The 27,169-nt window shown below is 39.8% G+C and overlaps 1 protein-coding gene across 1 annotated transcript; it reads right to left on the reverse strand.

The window, feature by feature from the left end:
* Positions 1 to 2,405: 2,405 nt before the first annotated feature.
* Positions 2,406 to 26,235, reverse strand: LOC131204036 (prolactin-releasing peptide receptor-like). The gene is made up of 3 exons (XM_058194836.1): positions 26,100 to 26,235; positions 19,998 to 21,205; positions 2,406 to 13,078 (listed from the first exon to the last, which is right to left on the reverse strand). The coding sequence occupies exons 2-3, from the start codon at positions 20,444 to 20,446 to the stop codon at positions 12,445 to 12,447; spliced, it is 1,083 nt and encodes a 360-aa protein (XP_058050819.1). The 5' UTR covers positions 20,447 to 21,205; positions 26,100 to 26,235; the 3' UTR covers positions 2,406 to 12,444.
* Between the last annotated feature and the right edge of the window lie 934 nt (positions 26,236 to 27,169).

A 27,169-nucleotide genomic window follows, 5' to 3' on the forward strand; every position in this document is an offset into this window, starting at 1 on the left:
GTGTAAGCCGCCCTGAGTCTTCGGAGAAGGGCGGGATATAAATGCAAATTTTAAAAAAAAATTACCCAGGAAGAACTGAGAAGATCTTAGTCTTTATGATCCCTAACCTATGATTACAGTGGATGTAATATGTTACTGATGTATATTAAATTTGAAAATTTTGCTGACCTGAGGGAATCTAAATTAGGGACTAAAACTCTCCAACTGACCATTGAAGCCCAGTATGTTTTTCATTTCTGCAATTGAAGCATGCAAAAGAATGTATATTTGCATGAAAGTAAATATTGTGGTATAACTCTGCGAAGTAAAGGACATGCAGTAACCCAATGTCTGGAGGCTGTGATGGGATGAAACAAGTTAAGAAGATGCAAGCTGGTATTTGTTCTTTGAAGCCTCCATTGTTGTTTCGGGGTAGGGTATACTTGAGGAAGCACATTAAAGACTTTGAAATCAGAAGATTCCCAGCAATGGTCAGATGGGCGATGGAGGCTGTAGCCATTGGGACCTTTTCCCAACTTAGTTTGGTGCACCAGTTGTGGTCCCAACTGAAGCAAGAGGACCTAAAATCATAGGGCTGGAAGGATCTTGCATGTCTTCTAGTCCAACCCCCTGCCTTACAACCCCCTGCATCCCCTGCCTAGGAGACCTTACACCATCCTAGACAATAGTTGTCCAATCTTTTCTTGAAAACCGCAGGTGATGGAGCACCCACAACTCCAGGAGCCAAGCTGTAATTCATGCCTTCATCACCACTCATCAATCTACTGCAATGTGCTCCACATGGGCTTGGCTTTGAAGATGCTTTGAAAGCTTCCCTTGGTCCAGAATGCAGTGCCCTGCTATTGGTAGATAGGTAGTCACCAACATGACCCTGGGTTGTCTTTCTATTAGTTTCAATGCAATTCAGAATCCTTGTTCTCAATCCTTTCAAACTATGCCTGGCTTGGCTCCAAAGTGATTGCAGGAATTCTTATCTGCTTTGATTTTTTTATATATATATAACCCTCCATCAAGCTGTTGTTTTGTTAATTCTTAAGAGCAATTTCCTGCAATTGTGGCTTTGCAGGCCACAGAAATGAAGCTGGACACATAGCACTGAAACCTTAGCTTATATAAACAGGAAAATCCAGTCAATTTGGGGTGATTCAGTAAACTGTGGTTAATCAAACCATAGCTTATTCAACAACCCAAGAGATGTAAATATGAACTCTGTGCTCTGTCACTGTGCCAGCATTGTGATAATATTTTATGTTGCTTTATTTAAGCTTCCATTCCAGAACTTAAATTATCTTGGTTTGGTGAGGTAAAGGGATTTGCTATGCACTTGCTAAATCCTTCTACCCCTCAATTGCCTGTATTTTGCTAAATCTCTCAGCTTTTTTCAGAAAGAAAAGACAAATACAGGCAAATGCCAGTATCGATAGCTTCTCCCTGCCTTCTATTATGTACCTGCTCATTTCAAAGCAGGAGGTCCTGTTCTTTGAAGAGGAACTGATGGAAAGAACAGCCAAGCAGGTGAAAAGTGTGCTAGAGAGTTTCGGTGTTTACACAATAACATTAAAGGGTGCGGTTCTCTTTGATTTAAGAGAGCAAACTTATTCATTTATGCATGGGTTAGTAAAGTGTGATTTGACTGCTTTCTGTCTATCCTAAGGGAATTATGGGCCAGGTTCTCTTTTCTTACAAAGATGTAACTTGTAGGTAAATGGTCTCTTCTCCTGGGCAAAAGAACTCAAGACAAGATTGCAACAGTGAGGGAAAAACCTCAGTCACTCAGTCTGTCCTGAGGGCAGGAACAGATGATGATGATGTCCTCCATCCCCAGCCCAACACCCCTACCTCATTTAAAATTGTTCTTTTTAAGACTTTACAAGCAACTGGTCTTTGCTGCTTTGCTCCAGTTTGGCTGCAGTTCCAGCCCCAATGCAGATAATTTTACCATTGATCCATTAGGTCAATAACCTAAGACCAAGATGTTAATGCACTATCCATAGTGCCTTTACATATCCCAGTGGACACCATTTTTCTTCTGCTTCGGCTGGGTAAAATGTGCTCCTAATGCTTTCCCACCCCATGCCCATAGTACAACAATCCTCCTTCTTCTCCTGGGTGACTATCCTTATTCTTTTCCTCTGTCTCCTATCCAGCTCTGTGCTGTGCCGCCTCTTGGCTCTTACCCCCTTTTTTGAATGTGCTTCCTCTTTCCTGGAAAACTGTTGCTTCAAGCTCCCCTCCTCCCTCCCCTTCTCTCATAAAGGGAGACCTTTGGAAAATCCAAATTTTGGAATCTGGAAAAAATGTACTGGAAGAAAGAGATAAGTCAATTTTGCACAGGACCAAGGACCAAGTTTGGGTCAATGGAGACTTTACTTATTGTACTACACACAAGTCTGCATCAGTTCCATTCTAAACAGATCCTCCCTGCAATAATTTCCTGGCAAATCACAAATTTACAGAATATATTTGAGGTGCTTCAGCTATGAGGAGAATGTGTGTGTTCTTAAACATGTACAACAGGCAAATAGTAAGATTAGTTTTTATCTTGTTTTTAACATTTGGAAACAAGGAAGTGGGACTAGTTTACTAACTGATTCTTATTTACAAGTGGAGCATGTCGCCCACGTGAGAACACGTGAGCAACATGCAGAAGCTAAAAGAGCATACTAGCTGGGAAGTTAAGATACAAGTTTGTTATTGATCTGAAAGAAAAACACAGCCATAGCTGAAAAGTCCCGGAAATACTTTAGTAATATGCAATTAAATCTAGTTTTACCTGGTGACTTCTAAAGAATCTGGTGAGATGACTCATCAACATCATTATAGACTTTTCACAGGAAGAAAACTCTCAACAAATTGCAAAGCAAATTTCCACACAGTGCTGGTATAAAAGGAAAACTGAGTTGAGTGGATAAATGAATAACGTTTGGGTGGACCAATACAGTATTTTTATATTCTTGTTAATTTCTATTTTCCCATTAAACTCTTAACCTGTATCATCAGGTATAGCTGGATATTTGAGTCAGTGCTCTTAAGCATTTTTTCACCCTGGCAGCTCCTGGTTTCCTTCTATTAAACCTTTTAAAAACAAGTAGTCCTGGACTTATGACCACAATTTACCCCCACATTTCTGTTAAACAAGACCATTGTTTAGTGAGTTTTGCCCCATTTTATGACCTTTCTTGCCACAATTCTTAAGTGAATCACTACCATTGTTAAGTTAGTAAGGGAATATGGCTTCCCCATTGACTTTGCTTATCAGAATGTGATCACTTGATCTTGGGACACTGCAACCATCATAAATACATTCCAGCTGCTAAGTGTCTAAATTTTGATCATGTGACCATGGGAATGTTGCAACAATTGTATGAAATACAGTCATGAGTCACTTTTTTCAGTGCCATTGTGACTTCAAACCGCCACTAAATGAATAGTTGTAAATTGAGTATTTCCTGTACTATATCCCTCCATGGCTTTGCCTATATAAGAGTTGTACAAACCATGAAAAGTCTGAATTATGTCACTCATTACAGGTTGCCTGGCAGAAAGTTAATTAAAAACCTGAAAAGGAAAGAAGCAGTAGAGGTGGTTTGTTTATAACCTGGTTTTTAAAGGGAGGGGGAGTTCCTTGGCATATATTTATTTCCAGAACTCTCCAAACCTTAATGGGAGCCATGCTTGTTGAAATCTCTTCAACACAACTATTGAAAAACAGACATCAAATCCTTCACATATGGAAGAAGAACTAAGGGTAAAGGCTGGTTAAAGTAGTAATCATTGAAGCAAATGGATCCTGCTCAAATCCGGCTGAGCTCTCCTTAGGCTGTAGGTATGTCCGTATTTTCAGAATAAGAAATAAACACCAGCTTTAGATGGATTTGGCATGGAAAGGAAGCTAAAGTCAGAAATAATAAGGAACAAAACAAAATTTGGGAGCATTCAAACATGTGTAATCATAAAAAGAAATACACATTTAATTATCCACATTCAATATCTTTCCAGAATAGCATCTCTAAAAATGAAGGTAGTATATTTTTAAAAATATTAATATTATAAGTACCTGAAAATCAGACCTATTAATTTATCCTTCAAATTCTAGGGGGGTTTAAAGCTTTGCTGTTCCATACACTTTTCAGCCAAAATAATTTTCCAGTCTTTTAAAGGTTACTAATTCAATGAAAATTGTGTTCTTATGTTCCCATGCATGTTGACCAGATGCTTCCATACACTAAGCCATTTTGTGTGTGCTTGTTTATTCAACTTAATGCAGCAGCTGAAGAATGTGCTTTAGGAGTGGGAAAGTAAAAAAATATATGTATTTGGATTTGCATTCCTGCATTTTTGCTCAGCCACAGACCTGTACCTAAAGTTACAGCCTTCTTTTATTTCTTAAGCAACCTGCAATAGGGTGTAATTTTTCACGTTCCCTACAGCAGGGGTCTCCAGCCTTGGTAACTTTAAGCCTGGAGGACTTCAACTTCCAGAATTCCCCTGCCCTATGGAGAGCCAGTTTGTACAGTGGTTAAGGCACTGGGTTGGAAACCAGGTGACTGTGAGTTCTAGCCGCGACTTAGATACAAAGTCAGTTGGTTGATCTTGAGTATTGCAGATTCCAATTTCTTCTCCCACAGAAAGGTAAAGGTTCCCCTCGCACATATGTGCTAGTCGTTTCCGACTCTAGGGGGCGGTAATCATCTCCGTTTCAAAGCCGAAGAGCCAGCACTGTCCGAAGACGTCTCCGTGGTCATGTGGCCGGCATGACTCAATGCCAAAGGCGCACGGAACACTGTTACCTTCCCACCAAAGGTGGTCCCTATTTTTTCTACTTGCATTTTTACATGCTTTCGAACTGCTAAGTTGGCAGAAGCTGGGACAAGTAACGGGAGCTCTCCCCGTTACACGGCAGCACTAGGGATTCGAACCGCCGAGCTGCCGACCTTTCGATCGACAAGCTCAACGTCCTAGCCCCTGAGCCACCGCTAGGATACGACATATTTATTTATTTATATTTATTCGGTAGTAGTCCACACTGCAACATAGCAGATGATTCTAATGTATTTACTGATGCTCAGCTCTGAGGGTAACATTTACTTTTGGAATGGAGGGTCCTACCAAAAAAAAGAGATTGCACCATCTCACTTCATGACCTCCTTTGGGGATAATGCCCACCCAACCTCCTCAAAACCACTTTACAGTATTTCTAGGCTTCATAATAAGCTTGATTGACACTCATCTTTGGCAATCACTCCCTATTGTTGGGAGCATCATTGCATGACTCAGAAAAAATCACTGTTCAAATAATTTCCCAGCTTATCCTGTGGGCTGTGAATGATTTTCTTACTAATCACTTGCTCCTATGATCCTCTCATCTTCATTTCCTCTGCTCAGAATCAGCTTCCCTAACTTACTAACAACTTTTGTAATTCTTCATATCAGAAAGGTGTGTGTGTGTCTCTCTCTAGATTTCAAGGACTAGAAAATGCTGCTATTGCTTCTTTAGTGCTTGAAGCTCACCTGCTGTCTTACTGCTTCTCGAAAAATAGCAGGGATTGATCAGTGGTGGGATTCAAATAATTTAACAACCGGTTCTCTGCCCTAATGATTTCTTCCAACAACCGGTTCGCCAAACTGCTCAGAAAGTTAACAACCGGTTCTCCCGAAGTGGTGCAAACTGGCTGAATCCCACCACTGGGACTGATCCTGCAGTGCTGCCTTAAGTTAAGATGTCTGAGAGATCCCTCTCTGTTTTAAGATTACTTGATTAGATTTTTTTTAATTGGAAAGAAAAGCAAATAAGATGGGAAAGAGAAAAAAAGTACTATAAAAATAGGCAGGCAGGCAGGCTTCTGACTTTCTTCTCTCTGTTCTGGAGAACTCAGAGAACTACTCAATCAGAGTAATTCGCATTCTCACTTCAGATATCAAACTAAGCCACAATTAGCTTGCTTGCTTTCAATTTTGTGTGTTGCATAAAACTAGCCATTTCATTTTATAAACCATGGTTTGTAGCTTTGGTGCAAACTCAGGACATTGCAAAATAAATGTCCTTATGAATGCTTTGCTCTATTTTGGAACCAACTCCAGATTGTGCCCCTTTACAATATTATCCATTTCTGAGTTAGATTGTTTTCTCTCCTTCTTTTGATGCGATTTCTTTGGTGTGGTATGGCTCTTGAATGTTCTAGGAAAGAGCTAATGGACCTCTGAGATGAAGATTTAGTTGACAACTGTTAGCCATGCAACTTCCTAGATTTGTCTAAGAGGTCTGTAAGGGGCGTGCATAAGAGCACAAACGTGCCTACCGTTCCTGTCCTATTGTTTCCTTTTGTTATATCCAATTAATATAGTTATTATATACTCATATATATGCTTATATATTGTATAGTTATTTCATACTTATGCTTATATATACTGTGCGACAAAATAAATAAATAAATAAATAAATAAATAAATAAATAAATAATACCAATTCATAATTTGAGTTTTAGTTTAGCATTTTGTGTTAACCTAGGTGACCTTGGTTTATTCCATGAGCCATGATTAAGCAAAGCTTAGTGTGATGTGTGTACCAGTCACAACCTGTGCTCTAGACCAATGTAGTAAATTACAACTATAATGGCAGTAGCTGGAAAATTAAAAATAAAACCGTGTTTCCTAATAGGAATTTTGTTGGGTGCCTGATCTATTCAAATTCACATTTAAACATTAAATATTCAAATGCAAAGCACTTTTTAAAGGTAAGTTCATATTTCAGGAATTCAAATGGAAGCTTATATTTTTAAGTCTAAGCATCCCTGAGCAATACCATGGATATGCATCACCTGTGAAATAATTACTTAACCCAGGACAGGTAGATTATAGGAGAAGATTGCCATGTTGCAAAGCAAGCAATTAGCCGTGCTTCTATGGTTATGCTGTTTACGCCATGTCCTTTTTTAAAGCTCATCTATCCGGTATAATCAGAGACCACAAAGTAATTAGTTTTCACCGGGCACATTTATAATTCATTGATCATACTTCTTGGCATGAGATGTTTTGGTCACATAGGACAAAGCATGTGATAATTCAATAACACAACAGATATAGTACTGACAGGGGAAAATGATAGAGTTTGAATTGGCTCCATTGCTATCTGATCCAAACTGGGTTCATGCTTCGTAGTAAGTCATGAATTGTTATGGTTTGCTACACTATGCATGGTTGACCAAGCCACAGTTAGCAGGATTATGCACTAGGCTAAACCAGATGTACAGTACAAATAATGAATGTCTGAATTCGTATAACTTGCTAAGTCAAAGTCAGACAACTATACTGCTCAAAAAAACAAAGGGAACACCTACCCAACACAATGTACTGTATTTTATAAGAATATGTCATTCCTTCAGATCTAGGATGTCTTACAGTATTTTTGTGTTCCCTTTATTTTTTTGAGCAGTGTATATTATTATGGCACAATTGCAAAGTATAATCTAGTTAGGCTGAAATTTATATTCCAATTCTCCCAAATTTTGTTTCCTATTGCATTCTCAGACTAATTAAATTTATTTAATAATTAAATTTTAATTAATTGTATTAAAATAGAAATATTAATTAAAATAATTAATTAATTAAAAAGACAATAACAGCAAGAAAAATCCCTTCAAAGGGCAGTCAATGAACCCATAGGTCTTTTTCTGTCATCAGTTTTCTATGTTTCTATTAAGTGTATATTTTAATTTTTCTTAATTTTGTTTTTGTTTTACTTAAAAAGGGAAAGTTATTTATTTTTCATTAAATGAGAATGCTTGAAAAAGGCAAGCGTTTCTCAGAAAAGCATTAGTGAGAATAAAAGGCCTTGTGTGGGTATTTTTCTTCTCTACGCTCTTTCTAGGGTGTTAGCATCTTGGAGCTCCAGATCCAAGTCCTCATTCTGTCCAAATTTCTTGGATGATTTTGGATTGGTCCCCCTCCTTCTCTCCCAATCCAATCTACCTAACGCAGTAGTTTATTTTATTTATTTATTTATTTATTTATTTATTTATTTATTTATTTATTTTGTCACAACAGTATATATAAGTATAAGCATGAAAGTAACTATATAACACACACACACACACACACACACACACACACATATATATATATATATAAGCATAAGCATGCAATAACTAAATTAATTGGATATAATGAAAGAAAACAATAGGACAGGAATGGTAGGCACGTTTGTGCTCTTGTGCATGCCCCTTACGGACCTCTTAGGAATGGGGTGAGGTCAATAGTAGACAGTTTTTGGTTAAAGCTTTGGGGATTTTGAGAAGAGACCACAGAATCAGGTAGTGTGTTCCAAGCATTAACAACTCTGTTACAGAAGTCATATTTTCTGCAATCAAGATTGAAGCGGTTAATATTAAGTTTAAATCTATTGTTTGCCCTTGTATTGTTGCGATTGAAGCTGAAGTAGTCTTTAACAGGAAGGACATTGCAATAGATGATTCTATGAGTTAAACACAGGTCCTGTCAAAGGTGGCGGAGTTCTAAGTTTTCTAAACCCAGGATTTCAAGTCTGGTGGCATAAGGTATTTTGTTGTATTCAGAGGAGTGGAGAACTCTTCTTGTAAAATATTTCTGGACACGTTCAATTGTATTGATGTCTGAAATGTGGTATGGGTTCCAGACAGGCGAGCTGTATTCAAGAATTGGTCTAGCAAATGTTTTATAAGCTCTGGTAAGTAGTGTAGTGTTTCTGGAGAAGAAGCTACATAAGATTAGGTTTACAACTCTTAAAGCCTCTTAGTCGTTGTGGAGCTATAATTACAAGCAGAAGCTATATATTCACTTTTGTGATTCATTTGCAGGTGAAGGGCTAAGAAAAGATCAGACTGTATTTTTTTCTAATCTGCCTCCAAATCAGAACCAGAGGACCTGCAGCCAGTCAACCCTCACAATTCTAGGTAGATAAATAATAGACACCTGATAATCTGATTTGGTGTAAGGCCTCTCTTTATATGCCTAACCTTAGTTCCCCGTATCATACAGTATGTTTGCACCTACACTAGTCTAATACGTCCTGACTTGTGTTGTATGGAAATGGAAGTATACACAAACACAAACCAAAGCCTGGAGCCCATTATGTTGTAATCGCTTCTAGAGTGTGAGGCTTAGACAGGGTGCAATCTAATTAGATCCTCAGAAGAATAGTTCTGATGTTCTAAAGCAGAGAGAAAATCAAATTATTCTTCCTTTGCAGAAAGTGCGAAGAACATCTACAAAAGCAAAGGTGCTTGACAAGGCTTTAATAAGCAAAAATGGTTTTGTACCAGGATTATATTAGAAGCTGTTGAAGTGGGTTAGGAGTGGGGAATCTTTTCAAAGACTTTTTTAATGGAGGGCAAATTAGCGTGTTAGACAGTTGGAAATATTTGATGCTGGTTTATTAGTCTTGCAATGTTTTTCTCTGGAAATTTGTTATTTTATGGTTCAGCTAGTGCCTGGAGAATTATAAAAAGATAGCCTAAGGCTATAAACAGATAGCCTAAGTTAGCATCTTCTTCTACATTACGACTATCTATAATAAAAGGGGACCAGTGAAGGAAGACAGATGCCTGACTCTGGAAATAAAGGAACAATGAACAGAATTAAAATCAATAACTCTGTATTGCCCTTTCATTTTACTTAAAATCCACTGCTTAAAATAGTCACCTTGGGTTCCAGAAGGAAAGAATTGTACTCTCTGGGAGATTCTTCTGTCCTCAAATAAAGATGTTTTGTGAGTAATATTATGACATGATGAAACCAATAGTTGCCATGCTACCAGGAACGAACATGATGGGCAAAAAGTAAGTACTTTCTAGGACAGGATAATGTTAACTCTTATTGTGCGAGTTGATTGAGAACATTTATAGGTCTTTTTCACATTAGACTTCAGAGGCAGTATTTATAATAATAATAAAAACCCACAACCCAGTAGCTAAAATCAGCTTAGCATTGAAAACCATTGATGGAATAAAGCAGTTACAAATTGTAATTTTTTCTTTTTTAAAAAAAGCTAATCAATGCACAGGCAGGGAAAAGAATTTTTATCTGGCTATAAAAATTAGAGTTGCTCTAATAAATAACTTCCTGTTTGGGTATTGATGGAAAGTAAGTGCATGGTTTATTGAGGGATACTAAAGTAGGATGAGTGGTTGATTCCCAGAAAAGTGCTTTTGATGGGCAATCAATCATGAAATAAATAAACGTTTCAGGATATATTACAGTTTGTGCACTAGAAACTGTGTGCCATCATTCGTACTGTAGCTCTGCAATAGGAGAGGGGATTTGCTAAAATGCCAAGTGTAGCTGAGCACAGCACCCTTACTGCATGGAGCAATGGGGATGAGTGCCACGAGGTACAATTCAGCAAAATCTGAATAATTACAGTTTTATAAATGTTCTAGACAGATTTGTCTGCGGATAAATCCCACTGAAGACAGGACTTGCTTCCAAGTAGATATATTATTCATTGATGGTTAGGTTGATTAATGAATCTGCTTATTAAAATGTGCAGGGGTGAATATGAGGAAATGATGCTTTTGAAAAGTCATTCTTTTTCATTAATTTTAGGTAATACAATATGCATGACAGAAAAAGTTTCCCCTCCCATATGAGCTCACTTTGCTATATGTAATTTTTTGTAAAGATTTGCTTTTAAAAAGTTTCATGGTGATCCATTGTCTAGTATTTAAATTTGGCATTTTGCTTTTTGTCAATTCAGAAGGTATTTTAAATCAGTTGATCTGATTTTCTTCATTGTTTTAAATCTAATTTTTATTGAAATATTTTTAATAATAAAAGGGGAAAAAAGGATCAAACAAGAGGCAGCACAACCTGAAGCTGGATAGGAGATAGAAGAAAAGAGTTGGAAAAGCTACTCCCTAGAACAGGGGCAGGGGTGAAATCTAAAAATTTTCCCTACCGGTTCTGTGGGCGTGGCTTAATTGGTGGGCGTGGCTTGGTGGTCAGATGACTGGGTGGGCGTGGCCAATAACAATAAATAATAAAAATAATAAACAAAGTATACAAAACAATAAGAGGTACACACAGACACAACACAACACAACACAACACAATTGACTCATGCACAATGTAAAAGCAGCTGCACTTCACCCAAAATGGCTCCTGCAACAAGCAGGAACCTCACATAGCCACAAAAAGCTCAAAAACTAACTTTCACACTTTACACACACACACACACCACAACACAACTGACTCACTCACTCACACACACACACACACAAAATGCCACATACAGCTTTGTGAGATTTTGTGTGTTTGTGTAGTTAGAGTGAAACACTATAGAAACACACCAAATCTCAGAAAGCTGCACAAATATTTTATTTTATTTTATTTTATTTATATTTTTAGATAAAAGCAGTTAAATTTAAAACTTCCTTTTAAATTTAGACGTAGCAATTTAAAGTTAATTGCTATGTCTAAAAAAATAAAACCCTTAAAAAAAAACCCAATTAACTATTTTTTAAAAGCTCCCCCCCCCCAGTTACTTACCCAATTCAAGGGACAAGGCAGGCAGATTGAGTTGCTCACTGACGAGATGGATTGCAGGCAGGCAGATTCAGTTGCTAGCTGATGCAATTGATTGCAGCAGCCGAAGCAAAGCAAGGCAGGAGCGAGCCCGAAAGAAGCAGCAAGTAGGCAAGTGGGGATCGGGCGATTGGGGGTGGGGGTGGGCAGGGATTTTTGTACTGGTTTTCTGAACTACCCGCCCCCATCACTACCGGATCGCGCAATCCTGTCCGAACTGGGAGCATTTCACCCCTGAACAGGGGTCCCTAAACCCCAGGTCATGGCCCTCTACTGTAGCCTAGTCGGGCCATGCAAGCGACTGGCTAGAACATGAGCAGCTCAACTTGAATGAATGGCAGGCTGGCTGTGGGCACTCATGCATATGCATGCCAGGTCATTACTCGCAAAAGTCAAGCTGTGCGCTTGCACACCCACCTGCCTCTTGTGCAAGGGCTGCATGCAAGTGTATGTGTATGCACTGGCCCAGTGCTTGCTTGACCCAGTTCTGCTCTCTCCCCCCTGCCAGGACGTCAAGCCACAAAGTTGGGGACCACTGCTCTAGAATCTCTCCGTGTGTATCCATTAGGAAGGGAATAGTAAGGGTTTCGTCTGTCAAGATTCTGTCTGTGACTCTAAGCAAGTAAAGAACTGAACTCTGATGGAATTGTTCCTCATTATCCTTGGGGTTAGCCCGACACCTGACCACATTAGCCATTTCTAGTTTGGGGTAACTAGATTTGTAATTCAAAATATCTGAAGCACAGAACAATAATCTATTCCTACGTGTACATATATGCCTTTTACTATATGAAAACTATAGGAACATCTTTGTGAAGTCATGAGCAATTGAACTCAACTCAAAACAAACTTTGCCTTACTTACTTGATGCAGGAATTTAATCTATAACTAAAGCATAACACTGACTGCAACACAATTATTGGCAGGGATTATCTTCTTCCTGAAGGTAAATATTTCTTTCAACTCACTTCGGAAGCGATCATGCAACCAGGCATAAAGGAAAGGATTATAGCAGGAAGAGCTCATGGCAAACCAGTGGCAGAGCAACTGCAACAGAAGGAAGTATTCTTTGTTAATGAGGTTAATGTTGATGTCGCGGATGATGTTGAAGACATGAATGGGGAGCCAGCAGACAGCAAAAGCAGCCACCACCAATATCAGGAGGCGGAAGATCTTCCTTCTTCTCAAGCGGTCAAACTCTGCCTGGCTTTGTGTTGGATGACCTGGAACGACACGGTTCTTCAGCTTGATGGTGATGCAGATGTAGGAGAGAGAGACAGCTGAAAGAGGCAGGATGTAGGTGATGATCAAGGTGCTGTAAGCATAAGCCAGGTGCTCCCTCTCTTCTCCTATCCAGAACTCCTCGCAAATGGCAAAGCCTTCCTTCTGGAACTCCACATGGTAGGTGTGAGCAACAGCTGGAGCTACCAGGGCACATGAGAGCAGCCAAATCCCACCAATGACGTACACACAAGTTGTAAATGAGATACGTTTCTTCAGGAGATGCAGAGTGGTATAATATCTGGGAGAGCAGAATAACAGAGTTACAGAATTACAGACTTAGAAGGGACCTTGTAGGTCTTCTAATCCAGCAAGCTTTGCTGGCTGAGGGACTCTGGGATTTGAAGTCCACAAGTCTTAAAGGGACCAAGGTTGGAGACTCCTGTTCTAATCCAACCCATAAGAAGGAAACCCTGAAACCATTCCAGACAAATGGCTGTCCAACCTCCAGCGTTGGAGCACCCACAGCTTCTGGAGGCAAGCTGTTCCACTGATTAATTGTTCTAACTGTCAGGAAAATTCTCCTTAGTCCTAGGTTGGTTCTTTCCTTGATTAGGTTTCATCCATCCAGCAGGGAGCAAGAGAAATGAGCATAGCATCTCGTCTTGCTTCTTTCTCTGCTCTTTTATGGGATTCTTTCTGCTTCTCAATCAGACCCTAACCACAGCTCTGTAAGGTGCTGTCAAATCTTTTAGAAAAAATAAAATTATGTTAAAGTATTAAAACAATAGAAAAATTAAAACAGAGGACAACCTCCAAGATAAATTTCAAGGACAATATTAATTAAAGCAAGAAAATGCAGCATAAAAAGTAATTTCTTCTGGTCATCATCATTATCACTGTTGTTATCATTATGAACATTAGGATTAATACTGGTATCATAGACATAATAATATTAGGAACTTTCCTAGATGCCCGGTGCATATTCAAGATGCAATAATCTTAATATGTACAGTAATAAATAAAACAGCAAACTCAATCCACAGGGCAGGTAGACCCAGAAGAACAACAACTGTTCTTCTCCACCACCTTTTTACTTTTAACTGGATGTGCACCTAGTTGTACTATCCCTGTGATAAATGACTGTCTTTCCTATCAGCATGCACTGTTACTCCTAGCTTAACACTTAGAGCTTTGGTGAATACAAATATTGATTGATGGCTAACAACTGCATGCTCACCCCTACCTCAGGTTCATGTCTAACACAAATGTCTTCTCACATCACAAAAATAACTTCCTAGTGTTTGCTTTTTCTATGCTCAGCATAATGTAACCCTTCGTTATTATTCAAAGTTTTACTGCTGGTATTCTGGGCTTAATTTCAAAAGTAGCATTTGCTGCTTTAGAACGATATTTACCCATCCCAATAATACCACCAGGATCAGGAATATATCAAAATAGCTTGCATTTGCAAATCCTTGGTTATAATATGGGACTAATAGATGCTTATCTTGATACCTCTCAGACCTGCCTCTTTATTTGGGAAAGCCATCAAAGTCCAGGGTTTTAAGCTATGGTCATTCAAGTATCTTTGATGGTATGGTGATGGTATGGTGACTAGCTATGTCTGGCCTTGCATACACGCCATTGTGAAGGAGTGGACTATATAATTTCCAAATTCCCTTCTATTGTTTTGATTTATTGATTTAATGTGTGCTCTTCAAAGGAAGAGTGAGATTGCACACTAAATAAAAAGTATCCTGGGCTATTACTCCTGTGTAAGTGTGTATAAAATTGTACCACTTAGCTGACCCCGGGTGTCACCTGCACCATTTTCTCTTGGAAAGTTGAATTCGTCTTCTGATATTTGCTTCGCTGCTTGGCCCAGACCATAGGCATTTTCTTGCTTAGCTTTGGTAGTACTGTCAGTTAATAAAGATCTGCATAAAACAATAAGGAACCAGATACAAGTATTGGGGCTAAGCAAGGTGGTTGTTAAGTCAGTCATGCTCCATTTTATGAATTTTTTTGCCATGGTTAAGTAACTCATATGGTCGTTAAGCAAATCCAGCTTCCCTGACTGATTTTGCTTTCAGTAGCCAGCTGGGGAGGTCATAAATGGCAATCATGTGACCACAGGACACTGCCACCATCCTAAATACATGCCAGTTGCCAAGTGACCGAATTTTGTTCACATAACTGTGGGGATGATGCAATAGTCATAAGTGCGAGGACAGGCCTTATGTCATTTTTTCAGTGCTGTTGTAACTTCAAACGGTTGCTAAGTGAAGGGTTGTAAATCAAGGACTACTTATAATCATCAGTTGCAGAAAGTACTGCTTTATAAAGCTTTAAGTAAGGATACACCTGGAATACTGCCTGCAGTTTTGGTCACCACATTACAAATAAGATGTCGAGACTTTGTAAAAAGTGCATAGAAGGCCAACTAAGATGATTACAGGCCTGAAGACTAAAACATATGAAGAACAGTTGCAGGATTTGGGTTTGGCTAGTCTAGAGAAAAGAAGGACTAGTGGGGACATGATAGCAGTCTTCCAGTAAATGAGGGGCTGCCACAAAGAGGAGCGTGTAAGCCTATCTCCAAAGCAACCTGAAGGCAGAACAAGAAGCAATGGATGGAAACTAATCAAGGAAAGATCCAACCTAGAACTAAGGAGGAATTTCCTGACAGTGAGAATAATTAACCAGTGGAACAGCTTGCCTTCAGAAGTTGTGGGTGCTTCATCACTGGAGGTTTTTAAGAACAGACTGGACAGTCACTTGTCTGGAATGGTCTCCTTCTTGAGCAGGGGATTGGACTAGAAGACCTTGAAGATCTCTTCCAACTCTATTCTGAATAGATTGAAATTTCAGACTGGAGTACAGAATCCGGCAAAACCATCAGGGTGCTTGAAGTGGATTCAGTCCAGCATTCTTTTCTTCCCTACTCCCTGCTTTGATTTAATTTACGTTTTATAATGTTGGGTTTAATTAAATAAGAGAAGAATATCCTAAGGTAAAACACATCCCTGAACGATCCTTGGCCATTGCAATTATCCCAACAGCAACCTCATCACAGAATAAAATAATGGGGACAATCTATATTGGGGAAGAATGAATCAGAGGGGCCTTGTTCTTTCTTTTCAAGTGGTCAATTAATACCACACACAGCAGGTTCTTCTCGGTCTCTCTCAAAGCCTGCCAATAAACCAAAGCTCTTCTCTGTCTCTGACTTTAAAAATATATGCCAAATCTTTCTAAAGCTTGATTTTCTGAGGCAAAGACTATTTCCCTCTGCTGAGCTGTTGGTAGAAGCTGATATTGGCATGAGAGTTGCTGCCAATTGCCAGTTTCTAAACTGCTTAATGGTCTCTGCAAAGTTTAACAGGTATTATATATTTTGAGGTTGTCTTTGGGCAATACCAAAATAAAGGAAAAACCACTCATATCTGTTCAGCCCAGATTAATGTAAGCCTGTTTCCGTCATGGGAGACTTTGCTAAATGAACGTTTGCTTCCTTCTCTACAAGGTAGTCACTGATCAGAGGAAACACATCACCAAAAATCCAGGTTTGCCAAATTTTATGTATATCCTACTAACCAACATCATCAGTTGCCGCTTTGAAAAATGATCAATAGAAATTCAGAATGTTCACTGAAGTACCCTACCATTTCAAAAGCAACAAAGAATTATTTTCTATTTTTTTTTAAAAAAAAATTGATTTCTCATAAACATGTCTTAAATGTACAGTCTCTTATCCATTGTTAATCATACATATTCTCTTTTAACTTTCATATTAGTTCATTCTTCATCCTAAAAAATTTGAGTATACTCGGGGTTGCTCTTCTACCATTCCATATTTTGCAACAATCCTTCTTCTCCTTCTCCTCTCTTTCCCTTCCCTCCCTTCTTCTATCCTCTTCTGCTTTCTTCTTTCCTCCTCTCCTTCCCCTCCTCTCCTTCCCCTTTCTTTCCCCCACTCCTCCCTTCTTCCTCCCTTTCTAACCTTCTCTCCTACTCTTATTTCCCCTCCCTTTCTTCCTGTCCTTTTCCCTTTCTTCTGTTCCTCTCTCTCCTTCCTCTCTTCTCCCCTCCTATCTATCCCTCTGCTCCTCTTTCCATTCTCTCTCCATTGTTGTATTCATTTTCAATTCAATATTTTCCAAAGTGGTATTATTTTCATAAATTGTGTTTGGTTCACCTCATCCCTGCAAAGCCGTGCTGCACTCAAAAGCTAATTTGAGAATGGGAACTATCAATCAAGAATGATCACTGTCTGCATTCTGATATTGAATTATGAACCTGTTCTCCATGGAAAAACTCTCCTTGAGAATGGAGGGGACACTGCAAAAGATAATCCTCCATAACTACTGGGAAAACATTCATTTGGTTATGGAGGAGTTTCTTTATGGGCAGTGACCAATATAGCAACATTTTCCCCTTTATTCCCTGTAGGGCCTCTACTGAAAAAGCTTCTCCATATGAAGAGCTGTCAGACCACAGCTGTTTATGGAATGATATTCTTTTGATGAATACGGAATGGAGCATGTGGGCAGTTCTTCTACAGTCTTGAGTTCTCTGGAGGAAAAGGAGATTAAAAAGGTAATAAAAATAGTGTAAGTCTATCTTAAGCCGTGAAAAAGTAGCTGCTTCTTTGAAGTTTTAAAGCCGTCCAGATTGTACCACCACCTTTGCTGATGGAGGAAACTGCCAAAGACCTTTTTGCCACATCTGTTAAGTGAATCACTGCAGTTGCTGAATTAGTAACACGGTTGTTAAGTGAATCTGTCTATAGTTCTCAGTCATCCAGGTCATGGTTGTCCCAAAAGTGCTTTTTAAGAGGTTTTCTGGTTTTAGATAGATAGAAGTGATAGATGTTTCACTTGAAGAAGTGAAAGTTCTTCAAAGAAAAACCCAGAAAGTCCAGTTGCCTCTGGGTTAAATGAATCTGGTTTCCCTATTGACTTTGCTGGCCAGAAGGTCACAAAAGGGGATCACTTGACTCTGGGACACTGCAATCGTCATAAATTTGAGTCAGTTGTCAAGCATCCGAATGTAAATCACATGACCATAGGGATGCTGCAACAGTCATAAATGTGAAAAATGGTCATAAGTCCCTTTTTTCAGTGCTGTTGTAACTTCAAACGGTCACTAAATGAACTGTTGTAAGTCGAGGATTACCTGTATTGGTCTTTGATATGCTTAATGAACCTATTTCTGTTTTTTTTTAAAGTATTCAACATAGGGAGGGCTGAAATTCCTTTCCCATCCCCTCTGGAGACTTCATTGCATTAGCATCTGAGTCTTTGCAGTTTGTGATAAATAAAGTATGGCCTCGGACGACAGAAACTTGCTATTGCTTCCACATGCCAGCAATATGACACCTGTAATTAGCATTGCTTTTTTTGAGTCAACTCTGATCTTGTACGGTAGAGAGGCATTCATTATCCCTGGCCTAAGGTTACCCAATACACCCACCCAGATTTGCTGTTTGGTCCATGTGAAAGATGTTCCTTTTCTTTTCTCTCTTATCTACTGTTTCACTGAGCCACCACATGTACCATTTACGAAGGCCAACGTGAGTGGAATTTGGTGCACATATTGGCACCGGGATTAAATCCAGGGGAATACCTGTCCAAGAATCAGATGTAATCTAGTTTTGTCCTGTTATGGACACTGCAAACACATTAGCCTGGAAAGGTTGAGGAGCTGGACCTTATTTTCTTTCACTAGAGGGGCTATAGATATCATTAGATCTCTTATACAATCTGGCCCATTGTTTTCAATAAATACTGTTCGCAACTTGGCCCAGGGTACCACAAACCCTCTAAAACCCCAAACAGAGACTCTCCAGAAGGCTTCAAAGATTGCCCTAGAATTGTGGCTTCCAGATATGCAATTATTATGTTATATTTTAGTTATTTATTTAGTCCTGTCAACATCCATTTTTTTGTCTTGATCTTATCTACTTTTTGGAATGTATCCAACTCCTCTTAGATATGTTGTTCAATGTATTGGCAGAAAGTGCAAGTTGCATCCTCAACCTTTGCTAGGACTATGTTGCTATGGAAATGTTCTATCACCCACTCCCAATTCCGAACAGTTTCTACATTTGCCTGGCTTTCCAAAGGCAACAGCTGCATTTGGTGACCATGGCACAGATTTTTTTTCCACTGTGGCAAATAATAAGATACCACATTATTAATTGAAGGACAGGAACAATTCCCACTGCAGTGAGAAACCACCTGTCTCTGTGATCCTTCTTGGACCAGGCTGTGAAAAGGATAAGCAGAGCAAATAAATCTTATTCTCTGGTCATAGTCACTCACTCAGCCCACCCATGGAGGAGAAAAGGTGTAAAAATTAAATTATTTACCAAAGCAGTTAGCCACAAGTTAGAAAAGAACAAACAACAGGATAATGATGATCAACCAGTAAATGCTCTGTTTTTAAATCTCTGCTGGAACTACAAGAAGGAAGAACCAGTTTAATCTCCAACTATAATAAGTTCCTTCCCAGCAGGAATGAAATGAAAATAGTAGGACATTCATAGAACATAATAAAGAACATTGACCTATCATATTGTCCTAAGGAAAGAACCAAAACCTAATGGTAAGTACATGCTTGGCAGGCAGAGAGTCCCAGGATCAATCCTCATAATTTATGAGTGGATTTGGGAAGAGTGAGGAACTCTTGATCAACTTCCTGGAGAGCTTCAATCCTTAAGGGTAATGGAAACATCCCAGCTACATGCTCTTAAGATGAGTTGCATTTCAACTTGGGAGGGTCAATGATGGAATAAGAGGTCTTCTCTTCTGTCAACCATGTGTTTCACCATTGAGCTGCAGGGCTTCCTCTTAACACAAATCTTAACACAAACTCTTAACACATTGTGTTAAGGCATAATTTATCTAAACATGGTTTCCCAAATAAATTCCAATATTTAGACTCGCACAATACACTAGGCCAAAACCAAATAAGGGAAATGCACACAGGTCAACTGAATCTAATTCTCTGATTAACATGCCAAATATGACGGTTTAGCAAGAGGTGTATGAACCAAATCTCTCTTTAGACCAGAGTTTCTCAACTTTGGCAACTTGAAGAGGTGTGAACTTCAACTTCCTAAATTTTAGGAATTGACATCCACACATCTTCCAGCTTGCCAAGGTTGAGAAACACTGCGTTAGACTCTTGATTAATAGGAAACATTTATTTACCTGTCCACAGCAATGGCAGTAAGTGTGAAAACAGAGACATAGACAGTCATGGGCTGCATCAGGAACACAAAGTAACACAGGGACTTCCCAAAGATCCACCCCTGGGGGTTGAATGCATATGCCAGGGTAAAGGGGATGCAGGTTGCACACATCAACATATCTGAGAAGGCCAGGTTTCCAATGAAGAAGTTGGTGACGTTGTGCATTTTCTTGATCTTGCAGATGACATACAGAAGAAGATAGTTTCCAAAAATGCCAACAAGCACCACCAAGGTGTAGCAGGGGATGATCAGAGGTTTGAAAGACTGGATCAGCTGCACACTAGTAAACTGGGAACTGAAATTGGAGCCGTTCCTTAATGCTACCCCAGAGCTGCTGCCATTAAAGAAGCCAGTATTCCAATGGCTGGTGGCTTCCATGAGTGAACCCCAATAGAAGGATTTAACCATAAGTAGAATAGACAACTTTTGCTTTGAGCTCCATCTCACATTGTCTTAGCAAGTAGTTGACCTTCTTGGGGATCAAAATCTAAGCAGGATTAGTTCTGCTTCGGACATGAATGGTGTGTAGATACACTGACACGTTGAAAGAAAAATATTCCAGAAGAAGGTAACAGCAGTCCACTTTTCCACTGTTGCCCAGAATATTATACAGATGTGTCCTAAAAGCAGTGGTGGGATTCAGCCAATTCGCACCACTTCGGGAGAACCGGTTGTTAACTTACTGAGCAATTTGGTGAACTGGTTGTTGGAAGAAATCATTAGGGCAGAGAACCGGTTGTTAAATTATTTGAATCCTACCACTGCCTAAAAGCCACCCAAAGTCATGCTCAACTTAGATGGTGGAGTAGCTTTAGTATTGTTTCACACCAATCAGATAGGAAAAACAAGATATATATTAAAAACTGGATTTAGTCAGTTCAGTTATCTATTTTTCAGAAAGTTCCTTCTGTCCTGATGCACTTCCATATTCATGGGCCATCTTTTGAAGGACTTGTTTTTGAAGCCGCCACCGTAGGACTGAGAGGAAATGCTTTCAAAGGCCATGAGTTTGAGTCCTTTCAGCTCATTAGGCATCCCTGCCTTTTGATGCCTTCCCCATTTGTCTCTGAGTTGCTTCTGTAGCTCCTCCGTAACTTTACTCTTTCATCTCAAGATTACAACCTCCTTGTTTACTTTTTTATGGGAAGAATTTTGCTGCACGGGTGCCTGAAAACAGCAATTTAAAGAGAAGAAGAAAAAAAAAGGGAGGGAGAGGCATAGAATGATAGAGAATTGGTAAACAGCTTTCCCTAAAGACTCACAAACTGAAAAATACGTTAGCAACATGCCGGGCTCCGAAATGCACTGATCAAAGCTTACAGAGCTGTGTGGCAAAATGATGATGGCATGAAATATTCAGCAATAAATAAATAAATAAAATGCTTTTCTAAAAGTTTTCTAGATCCAGGCAAGATGGCAGAGACAAGTCTTGTGGAGAACATCTGGGCTGAGTTTGATACTGTGGTTCCTGAGGATGTGGATAGGTTGCTGGGAAGGCTGAATGCCACCACATGTTTATTGGACCCGTGTCCCTCCTGGTTGGTACTGGCCACACAGGAGGTTACGCGAGGCTGGCTCCAGGGGATTATTAATGCTTCTTTGATGGAGGGTGTTGTTCCTACCGCCTTGAAAGAGGCAGTGGTGAGGCCCCTCCTCAAGAAGCCTTCCCTGGACCCAGCTGTTTTGGGAAACTATCGTCCCGTCTCCAACCTTCGCTTCATTGCGAAGGTTGTTGAGAGTGTGGTGGCACATCAGTTACCCCAGTACCTGGATGAAATGGTCTATCTGGACTCGTTCCAGTCCGGCTTTCGACCTGGGTATAGCACAGAGACAGCTTTGGTCGCATTGGTTGATGACCTCTGGAGGGCTTGGGACAGAGGTTATTCCTCTGCCCTGGTCCTTTTAGATCTCTCAGCAGCTTTTGATACCATCAACCATGGTATCCTGCTCTGTCGGCTGGGGAGTTTGGGAGTGGGAGGCACCGTTTTTCGGTGGTTCTCCTCCTATCTCTCCGACCGGTCGCAGATGGTGTTGGCAGGAGGGCAGAGATCGCTGTGAGGCACCTCATGTGTGGGGTGCCGCAGGGGTCGATTCTCTCGCCCCTCCTGTTCAATATCTACATGAAGCCGCTGGGTGAGGTCATCAGTGGTTTTGGGGTGAGCTACCAACTGTACGCTGATGATACTTAGCTGTACATTTCCACCCCAGACCACCCCAAAGAAGCTGTCAAAGTGCTGTCCCGGTGTTTGGAGGCCGTGCGGGTCTGGATGGGGAGAAACAGGCTCAAACTCAACCCCTCCAAGACGGAGTGGCTGTGGATGCCGGCATCCCGGTACAGCCAGCTGCAGCCACGGTTGACTGTTGGGGGCGAGTTATTGGCCCCGATGGAGAGAGTGCGCAACTTGGGCATTCTCCTGGATGGGCGGCTGTCCTTTGAGGATCATCTGACGGCCGTCTCCAGGAGAGCTTTTTATCAGGTACGCCTGATTCGCCAGTTGCGCCCCTTTCTAGACCGGGATTCCCTATGCACGGTCACTCATGCCCTCGTCACTTCTCGCCTGGACTACTGCAATGCTCTCTACATGGGGCTCCCCTTGAAGAGCACCCGGAGGCTTCAGTTGGTCCAGAATGCGGCTGCGCGGGTGATAGAGGGAGCCACTCGTGGCTCCCATATAACACCTAACCTGCGCAGACTGCACTGGCTGCCTGTGGTCTTCCGGGTGCACTTCAAGGTGTTGGTTACCACCTTTAAAGCGCTCCATGGCTTAGGACCGGGGTATTTATGGGATCGCCTTCTGCCACCATTTGCCTCCCACCGACCTGTGCGCTCCCACAGAGAGGGCCTCCTCAGGGTGCCGTCAGCCAAACAATGTCGGCTGGCGGCCCCCAGGGGAGGGCCTTCTCTGTGGGGGCCCCTACCCTCTGGAATGAGCTTCCCCCAGGACTTCGTCAACTTCCTGATCTCCGGACCTTCTGCCACGAGCTGAAGATTTATCTATTCTTCCGCGCTGGACTGGCATAGGATTAGTTTTATTATTTGTATTTTAACTGGGGTTTTATGGTTTTATTTTAATTATGGGCCAAATTTAATAAGTTTTTTATCATTGGTTTTACTGTATTGTACCTATTTATTGTCAATTTTATTTGGCTGTGAACCGCTCTGAGTCCTTCGGGAGAAGGGCAGTATACAAATTAAATTATTATGATTATGATTATGATTATGATTATGATTATGATTATGATTATTATTATTATTATTATTATTATTATTATTATTATTATTATTATTATTATTATTATTATTATTATTAAAAATAGGAGAAAGGAAAATAGGTTAGGAAGGTGTGTTGGATATGTTCACCGTCTTGAGACATTTGTAAAAAATAATGAAGGCAGGATATAAATAAATAAGGGTGGCATGGTGGCTCATTTGTTAAGATGCTGAGTTTGTTGGCTGGAAAGCTGGCGGTCCAGGTTCAAGACCCAAGTGCCACACAATGGGGTGAGCTCCAGTCCTCGCCACACTCCTGCCAACCTAGCAGTTTGAAAGCATGCAAATGCAAGTAGATAAATAGGCACCACTTTGGTGGGAAGGTAACAGCATTGGCCACATGACCATGAAAATGTCTTCAAACAGCACAGGCTCAATGGCCTTGAAACAGAGATGAACACTGCCCCCTATAGTTGGCAAAGACTAGCGGAGTAAAATTCACAGGGATTCCTTTACTCTCTCTCTCTCAACAAATAAAAAATACATAAAAATTTAGGATACTATCTCCAACTTTTCCAATATTTGCTGTTAATAAATGAACCATAAAATTAAGAGCCTTTTTTGCCTGTGCAATATCTACACATATGGAAAGGGAGAATGTTGCCAATTTTTAGCTATGAAATACAAAATGTACTCCACCATGAGCTGTTATTAACCCCGGTCACAAATCCATCTGGATTTCTGTAGCAGATGGAGCTGATTCAGAAAGATTCTGCAGCTCACTGAGCTACTGATCCAGGATCTCCTTAGAGCACGGATGCCATCCCATGATGTTTTGTGACATTTTTTCCCATTTATGGAGCTCGGGTGAGTATGGCCTGCGCATGACACATCTGGTCCATGGGCCACCAGTTTGACATCCCTGCTTTAGAGTTTCATGAGCATTTTAAAGCATTAGAAATCCAGATAGTGACCAAACTCAAACCCTGGACTGTTGTTTGTTTAATCTTGGCTAGTGGAATCAGTTGCTGACTTTATGTGGAAGCTAGGTCAAAATCAATCAAGTCAACCTCATTTAACATTTTGGGAAAATTAGATCTATTTGTCTGCAAAATCCCTACAAGTTAAATTGTGCTCTTCCATATATGGAAGATACCAGCTAGGGAGGGCAAGAAGGAAAAGGAGGTGAATGAATCCAGCTTCTATTTGCAGGGACATCCAATTACAGTATTTAAAGGAGATGCTAGGTGTTCTATAATGGTTGGTTCTCAGCTCTGCTTTTGATTATTGTTAATTTTGTTTCATCCAAGCACAATTGTCTGAGGAATTTTGGCAGAGCCATCCAGTTCCTTTTCCTAAAATCAGCTTTTTTGTTCCTGTTCAAGTCTATTTGTTTCTATTTGAAATCCACATAAAGAAATGTAATTAGACATAGGAGCTGGGTATGGAAAAATAAAGTAAAATTATACTACATTTCTTTCTTTATGCTCCATCTGCTCAGATTCTAGGAAATATAGAGATAATGATGACAAAACCTATGAACATCTCATTTTGCCTGACAGCGAGTGCTTAAGGCTTGCTAAGTATTTCAGATTGAAGATTGTATTTTTCTCTTTGAATGTTTTCCTGGAGGTTTCTTTCCAAAATGTAGGGTTTAGGATATTTAAATTAAACATTATATCTAAAGTAGATCAATATACTACAGTTATGTTATTCCTTCTGCATACAGAAATGTTCTTATGACTTTCCAATTTTAAAAAGTAGAATTTTTCAATCTTGGCAACTTTAAGCTGTGTGGACTTCAACTCCCAGAATTCCAAGTATGGTAGCTGGGGAAATCTGGGAGTTAGTTAAGATTCAGAACAATTTGTTGGTTAGTCACCATGAGATCTGCAGCCAAAGATCCACACCACAGAATGAATTGAATGATCCCCTTTGTCAGTCATTAAAGAAATAAAATAAATTGTCATCTTAAAGTCCATTTTAAGTCCACTGAAGTTGACCATCTAAAATTGTCTAACAATACAATACAATATGCGTAGATATACGCATCTCTTTTCTAGGGTTGTTTAGAAATCTTTTGTTTACCTAGGCAAGGGGAACGGATATCACTTAATCATGCAACGTTCAAAACATTCAAAACACATATGGGGTCATATGAATATATGAAATGTATCTGTAAGTTTTGGCTTATTTTATAAAATAGGATTTCAACCTTAGCAGAGAATTCCAGGAAGAAAGTGATTGAAAGAACCTACAAAAATGTTAATTACACATGTGAGCTATCACTGCAAGGTAATATGTTTTTTCCCTGACAAATGACATGGAATGCTTTCCTGAATATAAGTCCTATAAAAATAAAAGTGACTGGAATGGTGTGGCTATTAAGAATTAGCACTTTTGAAGCTTAATCCTTACCAAGAATACATAGAAGATAGATTCCCTGAGCTCAATAAATTAAATTCTAAGTAAATATACTTGCAATAAAAGCTGAAGTTCTTTTACTCAAAGGTAAGTCTTTTACTCAATATGTTTTAATTGAGATTTTCTTTCTGCCCAGGCAAAACTCCTAAAAATGCTCCAATAGCTTAAAAAGCAGAATGCTAGCAAAAATCTTGCTTTTAGCTTATGGTCCTTCTCCCCCTTTTCTTCTCTCTTTTTTGAAATAATGCAGTTTCTGGAACATGTTCCAGAAATTTATTCTTTTGTCTACAAAATGCTAAAAGAAGAGAGATTCTCCTGCAAAAGCTGATTCAAAATCTTCACCACACTTTGAGACAGATTCCCTTTTACTTAGTACTTGGCTAACAAGCTGATCAACATATAAATATCAATGAGATGTTCACTGACCTGTATAATAATTCAGGATGGGAAGCAAACTGAGGATACCACGAGCAGAGGATGGAAGTTACAGAAGGTATGCATATCAGGAAGACAGCAAGAACATGCACGTTGCATCCTGAGATACTATTTTCCAACAATGTACATTTCAGCTTAGTAGCTGAAGTTCTAGGATAGCTTTAGCTTGCTACTACCCTCTGCTGGCTACTCTTGTTTTAACTTATTTCCAGCAGAATTAACCTGTTGCAACAAAAATAACAGAGATCTGGTTCATATCACTCATTAGTTATGGCCGTGCAAACTGCAGCCTATTCATAAATTATTTTTTCTCTGTGCATGAAAGAATATTTTTCTTTTTTTTGTTTAGCCTGGTTTTGCTCACCATTCTTATTTAGGACAACCATATCTGAGGTGCAAAACTCTGGATAACCAGGAGGGGGCCAGAAAGGCAGAGAGGAAACACCAAATCTTTACTGCCATCTATTGGTTGGTAATATTTCTGCGGTCCTAATATTGTACCCGTGTCCTTGGTGTATTTTAAATCTGGGGATCAAGTGAGATCAAATGGACTGCCATTTGTCAGAAATGGTATAGAGTCTCCTGCTTGAGCAGGGGGTCAGACTAGACAACCTATTAGGTCCCTTCTAACTCTGTTAATCTGTTAGATCATTCTTGGGTTTGGGGGGAAAATGCATTGAGATGGTTTGACCATCTAGGGAGAATGAAGACTGAGTGACAAAACAGGTATATGAAAGAAGAAAAAGAAATGACACCAAGGTTGAGGAAATTGAGATTGGACGGAGTTTAAGAGATCCTGGAAAAGAGAGATGAGACGTTTTGAAGAACCAAAGTGAATGTATAAAGCAGTGTGTGGACATGACAAAAGAAAGAATGGTTTGGAAGGAGAGAAAGTGGTAAAGGAGGATAATGAATGATGTTGGGGTAAACTTGTTTCAGCCGTGCTTTTTTCCCCTTTCCTATCTCAGTTCTTTAATTTTTAGGCTCACTATTTCTTATCCTTTTCGACACTTGCTTAACGATGCTGGCCCTGAAAGGAATGGCTTAATACATGCATACAG

This window comes from Ahaetulla prasina, chromosome 9 (assembly GCF_028640845.1).
Source record: "Ahaetulla prasina isolate Xishuangbanna chromosome 9, ASM2864084v1, whole genome shotgun sequence".
Taxonomy (NCBI): domain Eukaryota; kingdom Metazoa; phylum Chordata; class Lepidosauria; order Squamata; family Colubridae; genus Ahaetulla; species Ahaetulla prasina.